At 46.9% G+C, this 13,209-nt stretch overlaps 1 protein-coding gene and 1 non-coding gene across 10 annotated transcripts in view; one reads left to right on the plus strand and one right to left on the minus strand.

The window, feature by feature from the left end:
• Window positions 1-1,058: 1,058 nt before the first annotated feature.
• c1qtnf12 (C1q and TNF related 12) overlaps window positions 1,059-13,209 on the minus strand; it is an 87,710-nt gene continuing 75,559 nt past the window's right edge. For 5 of the 9 annotated variants that reach the window (XM_078238890.1, XM_078238887.1, XM_078238889.1 and 2 more), the window contains 2 exons: window positions 8,730-8,808; window positions 1,059-2,620 (listed from right to left, as the gene is read on the minus strand). In XM_078238890.1, the coding sequence (XP_078095016.1) occupies window positions 2,240-2,620; window positions 8,730-8,808 (460 nt within the window). In that variant the 3' untranslated portion in view covers window positions 1,059-2,239. The remainder of the gene's footprint in view (window positions 2,621-8,729; window positions 8,809-13,209) is intronic. The other 4 variants (XM_078238895.1, XM_078238892.1, XM_078238894.1 and 1 more) reach the window with 1 other exon arrangement.
• On the plus strand, window positions 7,520-7,626 carry LOC144510307 (U6 spliceosomal RNA). Its single transcript, XR_013500611.1, has one exon. It is a non-coding gene; the product is annotated as a U6 spliceosomal RNA (small nuclear RNA).

Raw genomic sequence — 13,209 nt, forward strand, 5'->3', positions numbered from 1 at the left:
TATGGTGTTTTGCACGGCTTGACCAGGAAACCCACCACAGCAGTTGCCTTGGGCAAGACTGGAAGATCTTGCCAAGTGGGAATCATAGAATCCCTGCAGTGTAGAAGGAGGCCATTTGGCCCATCGAGTCTGCGCTGACTCTCTGACAGAGCAGCCCACCCATGCCATATCCCCATTACCCCACGTATTTAGCCTGCTAAACCCCCTAATCTACACATCTTTGGATACTAAGAGACAGTTTAACATAGCCAATCCACCTAAGCTGCACATCTTTGGAAACTAAGGGGCAAGTTAGCATGGCCAATCCACCTAACCTGCACATCTTTGGAAACTAAGGGGCAAGTTAGCATGGCCAATCCACCTAACCTGCACATCTTTGGAAACTAAGGGGCAAGTTAGCATGGCCAATCCACCTAACCTGCACATCTTTGGAAACTAAGGGGCAAGTTAGCATGGCCAATCCACCTAACCTGCACATCTTTGGAACTAAGGGGCAATTTAGCATGGCCAATCCACCTAACCTGCACATCTTTGGAAACTAAAGGACAAATTAGCATGGTCGATCCACCTAACCTACCCATCTTTGGACACTAAGGGGCAAGTTAGCATGGCCAATCCCCCTAACCTGCACATCTTTGGACACTAAGGGACAATTTAGTATGGCCAATCCACCTAACCTGCACATTCTGGGAAGGATGGGAAAATCTTGTCATTATTTCCAAAGGGAAAATCTGGGAATACTATCAACTGTTAATCCATTTATGTAAAAATCATAATCTGTCTGAAATAAAAGCTTTGAGAATTTGATGGTTGCTTCCCATGGTTTTTTTAAAAATCAAGCACAGGCATTCTCAAATATGGTGATGTGATGGGAACTTTTCTTTCAACTCCTGTTAATATACAAGACTATTCTAGGAAACCGGAAGGTATACAATGTTCAGAATAAGCATTAACAGCACAGAAAAAGGTCGTTCGACCTCACTGTTTATACCAGTGGTTCATGCTCCACAAAAGCCTAAACGTGTATCAAACAGCTGGGAGATAAAGTTAACCAGCTGTTGAGGTCGTGAAGTATAAAGAACTTTAATGAAGGTATTACAAAGACAATTCAGTGGGGGATTATCATAGCGAATTAAACCATATTCTCACAATTGTATTTGCTACCTTCCTTTGGACAGTAGCCATTTCAGTTATAAAGACAAAAAATGGCAGTTCTTAAACACATTAAGTGATCTGTGGGGCAAAGATAACATAGCGTCGCCTAATCATGTAATAGGATGGCATCTTCTAACAATGGGATTTACACTTCAGTGCCACCGAGTGGCATTACAGGTAACAGTTCGTGTACCATTGGTATAATTATTCAAAGTTTCAATGGAGTACACATAACACACAAGATTTCAAACCAAATATATATGGTAGCTACATGTAATATATCAAAACCGTACTTCAAAGATGTTTGAAATAACAGCCAAGAGTCACAGGTCTAAATCTTGGAGGGAAATGCCAAGAATAAAATGTGCTTTGCAATTCCCACTTCTGAGTCCACAAATTTACCCCTCGGGTTCTCTCGCTTTTTATACAAATATAATGTGCTTTGCAATTCCACTTCCAAACCCACAAATTTACCCCTGGGGTGCTCTCGCCCTTTACACATTGGTTGCTCAACTAGCTTCAGATATTAATATCTCTCGTTGCTCAAGTCCTCTGGATGTTTGCTTTGCAAGCCATTTGCTTTGAGCCTCCAACACAGTATTGGACTCTTTTTTTGTTCAAGTTCCTGTGTGTAATGTCCGGTTTCTCCCAGACGCCAGCTTCCCTTCTATTTAGAACTTCCTGTACAATTTGGGGGGCCTCCCCCCCCCTCATGTGAATCCAAAGGCCCATCCCAGCGACCCAGTGTCCACCGAAACATCTCAAAAATTGCTGGGCGGCGTTGGATTAAGGTAAAAGCCGCCAGGTACCATAAATCGCTGAGCGTCTGATGATCACGGTTCCAATATTTAAATGATATCTGATCAATAAAATTAATAATTCCATTGTCACAAGGAGCTTCTTAACGTCATTAGCGAGGGAATAAGAGCTCGAATGTACACCTCATGTTCAGCCTTTCTACTGTCTTGTCTGACTGAGTTGGTCACAATCACATATTGCAGTCCAGTGTTGCTGATAAAAACTTGCCGCGGAGGGTGACATTATGCATGCTTTTGGAGCAAAGGTTCTAATGAAATGTGGATTTCTAAAAGGCTGATGATAGGACCCCGATGGACAGGGTACAAAGGTAAGCAGGTTGTTGAAGGTAAAATCCCACCAATGTTTCTTCACATCCACAGCTGAATGAATAATTCCATCTCAGATTCATTTGTTTTTTTAAGGATTGAGATTCTAATAACGTCAAAGTTGGTGTTAAAGTTAGTTTCTTCTTAACGGGAATGCAACTTGCTATACACCAACAAGTATCCCCATGAAATCGGATCCAGTCTGGATTGACAATGGTGCCCCAGCACTGTTGTCCACGAATATGGAGGTATACTGTCCAGCCTGAAAAACACAAGAGAAAAATACACCAACCTGAGCAATGGTACAGTTTCTGTCGCCTGCAAGTAGCCGCAATCTTTCTCTGAATAAAAACACAAATCATTTTATTGTAACCATTGACACTTGAATCACTGATTAAATGGTGCAGACGGGAGTTGAGGGAAATTTCCAATTCAAATGAAGTTAATTGAGAGAAACTGATTAGTGTCAGGCCACAGACAGAAGTACACAGCGTCATAGGATTGTTACGGTGCAGGAGGAGGCCATTCGGCCCATCGTGTCTGCACCGGCTCTCCAAATAGCATCATGGCTTAGTGTCATTCCCCTGCCTTTTCCCTGCACATTGTTTCTATTCAAATAATCATCTAATAGAAACATAGAAACTAGAAGCAAGAATAGGCCATTTGGCCCTTCGAACCTGCTCCGCTATTCATTTTGATCATGGCTGATCATCAAATTCAATATCCTGATCCCCTCCCCCTCCCCCCATAACCCCTGATCCCGTTGGCCAAAGAGCTACATCTAATTTCTTCTTGAAATCAGGCAATGTTTTGGCCTCAACTACATTCTGTGGTAGTGAATTCCACACATTCACCACCCTCTGGGTGAAGAAATTTCTCCTCACCTCAGTTCTAAAAGGTTTATCCCCCAATCCTCAAACTATGGCCCCTAGCTCTGGACTTCCTCCACTATTGGGAACATTCTTTCTGAATCTACCCTGCTAATCCTATTAACTATCCTCTTGAATGCGTCGATTGAACCTGCCTCCACCACACTTCCAGGCAGCGCATTCTAGACCGCCAACCACTCACTGTGTGAAATGTATTTTTCCCTCATATCACATTTGCTTCTTTTGTAAAATCACTTTAAATCTGTGCCCTCTCGTTCTTGATCCTTTTACAAGTGGGAACAGTTTCTCCCCGTCTACTCTGTCCAGCCCCCTCACGATTTTGAACATCTCTATCAAATCTCCTCTTAACCTTCTTCTCTCCAAGGAGAACAGTCCCAATCTCTCCAATCTATCCTCGTAACTGAAGTTTCTCATCCCTGGAACCATTCTTGTAAACCTCGTCTGCGCTCTCTTTCCAATGTGTTCACATCCTTTATGTAGTGTGGTACCCAAAACTGTACACAATATTCCAGCTGAGGTCTAACTAGTGTCTTGTACAAGTGCAGCATAACCTCCTTGCTCTTGTATTCAATGCCCCATTCATAAAGCCCAAAATACCGCATTTCCTTTTATTCATTCATGGGCGTCGCTGGCTGGGCCAGCATTTATTGCCCATTCCTGGGAGCATTTAAGAGTCAATTGCATTGCTGTGGCTCTGGAGTCACATGTAGGCCAGACCAGGTAAGGACAGCAGATTTCCTTTCCTAAAAAACATGAATGAACCAGATGGGTTTTTCCGACAATGGTTTCATCAGTAGATTCTTAATTCCAGATTTTTATTGAATTCAAATTTCACCATCTGTCATGGTGGGATTCGAACCCCGGTCCCCAGAGCATTACCCTGTGTGTCTGGATTACTAGCCCAGCGACTCTACCACTATGCCTCTGCCTCCCCAGCTTTATTAACTGCTCTCTTCACCTTTCAGTGGTACACCTGCCATGAAGCCAACCTTGGTCCTCAGTTAGTGCTAAAGGACCTCGATTGTACATTCGATAATGTCATGGCATGGCCAGCACTCAATGTCTGTTGGTGCTTGGCACAAAGGGGCAATGTGCCATGGTCAAATATGGTACTCTTTTGCTCTTAGGTTGGGACCATTCTTGGGTTCTAATCCTACATACACTTGCTGTCAGAATATCCACTTGGAAGATCTTAATTGAAGATGCCAATTCAAAGAACGGGAGGGCAGGTCCCTGAGGCTATATGTCCAATCAGAGGGAATGGAAGGAGTACCGCCCCATGGTAAAGGCACTGCCACTTTAGGATGGAGACCACAATGGTGCCTCCATGTTGATGCACCCTCTGAAAAGTGATATTTAACAATTGACAGCCAGGTCAGGCCTGTGGAGGGAAAGCCTCTCCTCAGAATGTCTGACGTTCACAGCTGAGGCCCACTGATGCTGCTGCTTCAGTGGTGGCGCGGGGGGAAGGGGCGGATGGACGGACCGCGGGGGGGAAGCTTCGGACATCGAGGCCTTCCTGGCCAACCACCTCCAGGACCTCCTGTCAGTCGGGGTCCTGTCTGCAGTTGGGAAGATACCAGCGGCATTCCCAATCAGCACACACATGAGTATTTAATGAAGCAGGTTGGGGAGCTACCATTGGTAGGTGGGTAGCCTCTGCCAGTGCTGACCCACCTCCAGAAAGATCACCTGGAAACGGGAATGCATTAGGCCATTGATCCGACAGAGAGAGACGCATTTCTCAGACGTTCCTCCCAGTCCCACTCCCATGGAAGTGGGAAGATTCTGTTCTTGGTTTCACAGTTATCCATTTCCTCTCTCTTTAAGGTAACAATGGTATAAACAATTGCCCTGAAGACACTGACCATACAAATTCCCACACACACACATCTATGAGTGACACGGTGGCACAGTGGTTAGCACTGCTGCCTCATAGCGCCAGGGATCCAGGTTCAATTCCAGCCTCGGGTCACTGTCTGTGCGGAATTTGCACATTCTCCCCGTGTCCGTGTGGGTTTCCTCTGGGTGCTCCAGTTTCCTCCCACACTCCAAAAGTGTGCAGGTTAGGCGGATTGGCCGTGCTAAATTGTCCCTTAGTGTCCCAAGATGTGTGGGTTAGGGGGATTAGCGGGGTAAATTTGTGGGATTCTGGGGATAGGGCCTGGGTGGGATGCTCTGTTGAAGAGCCGGTGCAGACTCGATGGGCCGAATGGCCTCCTTCCGCACTGTAGGGATTCTATGATTTTGGTTCAATTTCTGAATCAATGTTCTCAAAGTTCCTGCACGAGGATGTTCCGAAAACACCTCAACGTTTCATAGCGGGCATCAGAGTTTGACTGCCATCAGTGAATTCCTGAGCTCTTGCAAAGCCAGGAAGTTTTCCGAATGGTGCTTGATGCATTGAAAAATAAATTATGGAGCAGAATGAGGCATCAGTCACCAGCCTGCATGGAAACTTGGATCAGGCAGCAAACGTCTCCAATGCATGCCAGAAACAATCTGAAGGCACAGAAACTCTGGGTCATGGTGACTTGTACTGCCAATGGCATGCCAACAGTAAATTTGTTCTGGGCTCTTTTATTTCCCAGGTGGCATATCACTGGCGTGGCATTCCAGCCTAACCTTGGATTCTTTAGCACTGCTTCAGTAATTCCCAATTATATCCAAGGTGGTCACACTAACATGCTCCCTATGGATGCAACGCTATTAATGCCAACCGGCCATTTGAGGTTGGCCAAGAGTTTGATGGATGGGGTTGCGATGATGCTCTGAAATCTCACTCCTTCTCTGCTGGGGGGAGGAAAGGGGCTGCTTGGGATAAATGCAGACAAAAAGCTTTTAATTTTGTGCGAAACGGGTTAAGCATGTTTGTGGAAAAGCTAATTTTTTGAACACTGCCTATTGTGGGTTTGCACTCTTGTGATGATAAAATGCAACAGGGCAAAACAATAGCCAAAATGGGAGATGAAAATGGTAACCTGACAGATATCGGTGGGGGGAGGCACATGCGCTGAACTGTCAGCGGGGAGATCTGTGCATGCGCAGTAGCCTCGCACTGCAGGCCTCCCGGTTGCTGGCCAGCTCCATCGCTGGCCCTCCTACCCCCACCACAGCCTGACCCGCTGGCCCCCTGAACATGCCTGGGCCCAGCCATGACTACATCCCCCCCCCCCCCCGCCCGCTTCAATGTCCCCTCCCCAGGGCACCCCCGCAGCCCTGATCTCCTGAACCTCCATGCCCACCCCGGTGGCCAGCCCTGATCACTGGCCTCCCTCTCGCACTCAGCCCAAATGCAGAGTGGCAGCTGGAGCCCCACCCCCACCGATTGCCTCCAGAGGCCCCGCCCCTTCAGGCCCCACCCCATATATTCTGCGCCCTTGGCACTGTCCTATGCCCGGTGGGCAGTGACAAGGTGCCCCCTGGGAATTGGCACTTTGCCCCTTGGGCAATGCTTTTGGCACTGCCAAGGTGGCAATGTCCGGGGGCACCCCCGGTGCTTGGACCTCTTGGGGGTGGGGGGGGGGGGGGCTCGATTGCCCCCCCTTCTCTCCATTCGGGATTGGGCCACCAGCTCCCCGCAAGTGGGGAGCTATAGTAAACCCTGCTGGAGTGAAATCTCCTGGTGGGGGGTGAGGGCAGGGGGGGGGGGAGTTCTAGCAGGCCCGGAGACTTCAGTCCCAGGCCCGCTATTGAAATTTAAAATAGATGGAAATAGCCATTTCCATCAATTATGCAGCTCTGCGCAAATGTCTGGCATGGAGCTGACGACACCGGAAATCCAGCGCGCAGAAAATCGCGGAGGCCGTAGCGTCCAGTGGGGAGCCCACAAAACAGCCTCCATTTGAGTCTCCCAGCCCGCTGCACTACAAAAGCAGCACAAGGGGCTGGGAGAATCGCCCCCATATTCACCCTCTCCTTTCCCTCACCCCTATGGACTCTATGAACGGTATGCCTTGTCTGTATAGCGCACCAAGAAACAATACTTTTCACTGTATCCCAATACATGTGACAACAATAAATCAAATCAAAACATTGCGTACGTCAAGTGAAAGGATAACAATGGGGTCCTGTGTTACACTGTGTGTTACGAGCGTTCCAGGTACACATGAGTGAATAAATCCAATTACATTTTCATTACATGCTATTCTGGGATTTTTTACTAGTGCTTTGGAGTTTTAAACTCCTGGCCCAGAAAATCCATGGGTTGTTGGGAGGAGAGAGAGATGAGGGTCACACTGTAATCTTACTGGGAGCCCAGTGGAAAGTGATGGAAATCCGGCTGCTCTGATTCCCCTGTTTGCGAGGGTTTCTGATGTGTCAGGAACGGGAGCAGCACAGCGAGGATACGAGCTCGCTTCAGCAGCACATCTACTAAAATTAGAACGATACAGAGAAGATTAGCATGACCCCTGCGCAAGGATGACACGCAAGTTCATGAAGCAGGGGCGGCGTGGGTGGCACAGTGGTTAGTACAGCGCCAGGGTCCTGGGTTCAATTCTGGACTCGGGTCACTGTCTGTGTGGAGTTTGCACATTCTCCCCATGTCTGCGTGGGTTTCCTCCAGGTGCTCCGGTTTCCTCCCACAGTCCAAAGGTGTGTGGGTTAGGTGGATTGGCCATGCTAAATTGACCCTTAGTGTCAGGGGATTAGCAGAGTAAATGTGTGGGGTTACAGGGATAGGGTCTGGGTGGGATTGTGGTCAGTGAAGACTCGATGGGCCCAATAGCCTCCTTCTGCACTGTAAGGATTCTATGAATCTATGATCCATTCACCTCTTGCAATGCAAATGCCAAGTTTTAAGTTTTAAAGTTTTTGGGTTTTATTTATTAGTGTCACAAGTAGGCTTACATTAACACTGCAATGAAGTTACTGTGAAATTCCCCTAGTCGCCACACTCCGGCGTCTGTTCGAGTACACTGAGGGAGAATTTAACACGGCCAATGCACCCTAACCAGCACGTCTTTCGGGCTGTGGGAGGAAACCCACGCATACAGGGGGAGAACGTGCAGACTCCACACAGACAGCGACCCAAAGCTGGAAATCGAACCCGGATCCCTGGCTTTGTGAGAGGGCAGTGCTAACCCACTGTGCCACCCCAAGGAGAAAGATGCAAGGGTTCTCAATGTTGGGGTTCAGTATATCTGTGAAGACCATGGTGTTGTAGAAGTTTAGGCTTACTGACCTCCGAATGGGGGAACCTGGCCCACAGCAACAGAGACCTGGATCACTGAAGGGGACAATACATTTTTTACAGTTTAGTTATTGGGCCAAGTTGAAGGACTGAAGGAGGGACATGGCTGGTCTCACGGTAATAATGACAAGATGAGTTTCCCCAATTGGAATCAATTTGCAAGTGGTTTTTTTAAGGAGCGCGGGAGAAAGTCGAGGTCAAATAGATCAGACTGCACCTATGAGCTTTCCGTCACACTTACAGACAAGGGGTTACGTACCCCTTGGGCTGAAAATAGTCTAGCGATAATACCACGAGGCCATCACCTCCCCACTGTGCAGTGCCAGCACTCATACGGATGATCTTTTGTTAGAGATGCACACTGACCTGTAACTGGAGTAGTCCGTGCACATAGACTGTGAATATTTTGCTGTTACTCTCAAGTCCGGCTATAACTTCAAGGGAGCTGAAATAGAGGAGGCAAAAGATCACATCGGTATGCTATTAAAAGTCAGTGAAAATAGAATGATGCAATTTGTGGGCTGATATCACCATCCGACTCAAAAAATAAACAGAAGTATTGTTATCGGAGTCTGGTTTGAGAAGAACATATTTCCCGTGTGTGGGGAGATCTGAAAAGTTTTGAAAAATTTGGGAAGGGAGGATAAATGGAAAGATTGTCCGAGAGAAAAAAATCTGAGGGAAAGCAACTGCGTAAAATAAAATATGATACTAAATGCCAAATGTCTACAGACACAGTAAAGGTCAGATTCCTGTATAATTATGTGTTGTGCCGTTCAGCAAAAAAAAAACCCACAATAAAAGATCGATTCACATTTGTAATTAACAAAACACTTGAGGATTGTCCCTGACAAAATGCAAAAACAAAACACCTAATGCCCGCTTAGGCAAGTGTGGCAAAAAAAACTGAAGGTTTGTGGACTATTTTGCCCTCTTTCTAGTTGGTCACAGCAACCATTGGGCAAGAATGTTCCTGTTAGCTATTCCTGAAGGCAAAAAAAAAACATAGGCATCTTCTACTGGTCAACATGTGTAGGTTGACTGCTGTTTTAATAGCATTTGGATGGAGCCCCATCCCACAGGTCACGTGTTTGGTGCGGGCCCATGAATTGAAGCTATTCATTTCAGATCAAAGCGTCTTGTCTGGCCGCCTGCAGTCCCTCTCTACTTTGGCAGCTTTCTCTTCAGGACGGCCGCCATTTTGCATCCTGTGACTGGTTAATCAGCAAACAAAATTCAGGGATGTATGGGTTTTTAAAATCCTTTTGTTTTTGAGACACCTTCAAAGAAACCAGGAATTGGACTTTGAGTGAACTGCAACCAAAGGGTGGCATGGTGGCACAGTGGTTAGCATTGCTGCCTCATTGCGCCAGTGTGGCACCCAGAACGGTACACAATATTCCAGATGAGGTCTAACTAATGTCTTGTATAAGTTCAGCATTAACCCCCTTGATCTTGTACCCGGGTTGCAAATCACCCTCGGGTCACTGTCTGTGGGGAGTTTGCACGTTCTCCCCATGTCTTCCTCCGGGTGCCCCAGTTTCCTCCCACAGTCCAAAAACATGGGTTAGGTGGATTGGCCAGCTCAATTGTCCCTTAGTGTCAGGGAGATTAGCAGGGTTGACGTATGGGGTTACAGGAATAGGGCCTAGTTTTTTTTTTGAAGTTTATTTATTAGTGTCACAAGTAGACTTACACTAACACTGCAATGAAGTTACTGTGAAAATCCCCTAGTCACCACACTCCGGCACCTGTTCGGGTACACTGAGGGAGAATTTAGCACGGCCAATGCACCTAACCTGCACGTCTTTCGGACTGTGGGAGGAAACCAGAGCACCCGGAGGAAACCCACACAGACACGGGGAGAACGTGCAAATTCCACACTGACAGTGACCCGAGGCTGGAATTGAAGCCGGATCTCTGGCGCTGTGAGGTGGCAGTGCTAACCACTGTACCGCACATTAAGTTCCCTGTGGAGAAGTGTGAGGTGATGCATTATGGCAGGGAGAACATGCAGAGGCAATATAAAATAAGGAGTAAAATTCTGAAGGGGGTGCAGGAGTAGAGGAATCTGGGTGTGTAGGTGCATAGATCATTGAAGCTAGCAGAACAGGTAGAGAAAGCAGTTAATAAAGCATATAGTATCCTGGGCTTTCTTAATAGGGGCATAGAGCACAAGAACAAGGAGGTTAATGCTAAACTTATACCAGACATTAGTTGGACCTCAGCTGGAATATTATGTACAGTTTTGGGTACCACACTACATAAAGGATGTGAACACATTGGAAAGAGAGCGCAGACGAGGTTTACAAGAATGGTTCCAGGGATGAGAAACTTCAGTTATGAGGATAGTTGGAGAGATTGAGACCGTTCTCTCGGAGAGAAGAAGGCTAAGAGGGGATTTGATAGAGATGTTCAAAACCATGAGGCGGCTGAAAAGAGTAGACGGGGAGAAACTGTTCCCACTTGTAAAAGGATCAAGAACGAGAGGGCACAGATTTGAAGTGATTTGGCAAAGTAACAAACGCGATGTGATAAAAAGTTTTTCCACACAGTGAGTGGTTGGGGTCTGGAATGCACTGTCTGGGAGTGTGGTGGAGGTAGGTTCAATCGAGGCAGTCATGAGGGCGTTAAATGGTTACTTGAATAGAAACAATGTGCAGGGGTACGGGGAAAAGGCAGGGGAAATGGTACCAAGTCATGATGCTGATTTGGAGAGCTGGAGCAGACACGATGGTCCGAATGGCCTCCTTCTGCATTGTAACAATTCTGTGATCCGCTTCCCTCAAGGACCTGAGTGAATCAGATGGGGTTTTATTTACAATAATCGATGACAGTTGTCATGGTCACCATGACTGAGACAGGATTTATAATTGCAGAGTTATTAATAGAATACAAATTCCACCGGTTCCCATGTCCAAGGCATTGGCTGGGGCCTCTGGATTTCTACTCTAGTGACAGTACCACTGGGCCACCATCCCCCCATTATGTGTGTCAAGGGTCAGATTAACGATGAGGCTTAATGCCAGAGAAATGGTTCTCTTGTTTGACATTTTGGGAGCAGAGAATTTTGAAATTATTCTGAACTGATGTGTCTGTATTAATTTCCCGGTTAACGTTCAATAATTTGTTAATTCCGTTGCTTGAGCAGCCCAGTCACAGAATGTGTATTCTTCGGCCTATTGCAGAGGATGAGGCAAATGGGACGGCATGGTAGCACAGTGGTTAGCACTGCTGCCTCACAACGCCAGGGACCTGCGTTCGATTCCCGGCTTGGGTCACTGTCTGTGCGGAGTCTGTACGTTCTCCCCATGTCTGCGTGGGTTTCCTCTGGGTGCTCCGGTTTCCTCCCACAGTCCGAAGAAAGATGTGCTGGTTAGGCCATGCCAAATTCTCACTCAGTGTACCCAAACAGGCGCCGGAGTGTGACGACTAGGGGATTTTCACAGTAACTTCATTGCGGTGTTAATGTAAGCGTATTTGTGACACAAAGTAATAAATAAATAAATAATCACGGGGCGACACATGTTACAGCGAGAGCAAGGTGATAGATGATGATAGATACCCTACAGTGCAGAAAGAGGCCCTTCGGCCCATCGAGTCTGCACCGACCACAATCCCACCCAGGCCCTATCCCCATATCCCACCCACTAATCCCTCTAACCTAGACATCTCAGGACTCGAAGGGGCAATTTTAGCATGGCCAATCAACCTAACCTGCACATCTTTGGACTGTGGGAGGAAACCGGAGCACCCGGAGGAAACCCACGCAGACACGAGGAGAATGTGCAAACTCCACACAGACAGTGACCCAAGCCAGGAATCGAACCCAGGTCCCTGGAGCTGTGAAGCAGCAGTGCTAACCACTGTGCTACCGTGCCGCCCAATAGGTGCAATAGGTGTTAAAGATGCAAAGGAAATGAAGGCAAGTCTGTGGAAAGTGGTGAGGGGGAGGTGAATGAGGTAATTGCTGTTTTTTTGGGAGTTTGTGGGAAAATTGGCTGTTTTGCTTCCCCAAAGTCACAACAGTGATAATACTTCAACGATACAGCTCACTGGCTGACGCGGAGTGCTTCGGGATGTCCTGGGGTGATGAAAGGTGCTGTTATAAATATACCTTTTCCTTGATGCTTTCATCCTTTAAAAGCACCAGACGGAGCTGGCAGAAGGGGAAGGATGAGTTAAATGAAGAGGGGTAACTCACACAAATTGTTAGCTTTTTTAAATTGAAAACAAGAGTGTGGGTGTGGCGTTAAGTCTGCCTTTCCTATAGGGCAGGGGAGGAGGAACAGGGGGAGACACAGCTTTGGCATTCCATTACGTTCTACAGGATAATCTGAAAAGTCTTATATCTCCGAGAGTCGTAGAGATATACGGCATGGAAACAGGCCCTTCGGCCCAACTTGTCCATGCCGACCAGGTTTCTTAAACTCAACTAGTCCCATTTGCCTGCGTTTAGCCCATACCCCTCTAAACCTCTCCCATCCATGTACCTGTCCAAATGTCTTTTCAATGTTGTAATTGTACCCATCTCCTCTGGCAGCTCATTCCATTCACACACCACCCTCTGTGTGAAAAAGTTGCCCCTCAGCTCCCTCTTAAATCTTGTGCTAACACTGTGCCACCGCGCCACCCCCCCATAATTTGCTCAATAACTCAGACTTTAAAAGAGGCCTGAAGTTGTGATGTTTATTAAAAATGAGCAATATCAAGGAATTGATGGAATGGTTCCTTATTTTGGGCATGTTTGCAATAGGTTAACTAGATCTTAATGCGAGCGATGGTGCTTTTAATGGAATGATATTGGAATCCGATGGAAGAATGATCTAAAGCATGTAAGCTAAAA

This window comes from Mustelus asterias, chromosome 22, assembly GCF_964213995.1.
Source record: "Mustelus asterias chromosome 22, sMusAst1.hap1.1, whole genome shotgun sequence".
NCBI lineage: Eukaryota > Metazoa > Chordata > Chondrichthyes > Carcharhiniformes > Triakidae > Mustelus > Mustelus asterias.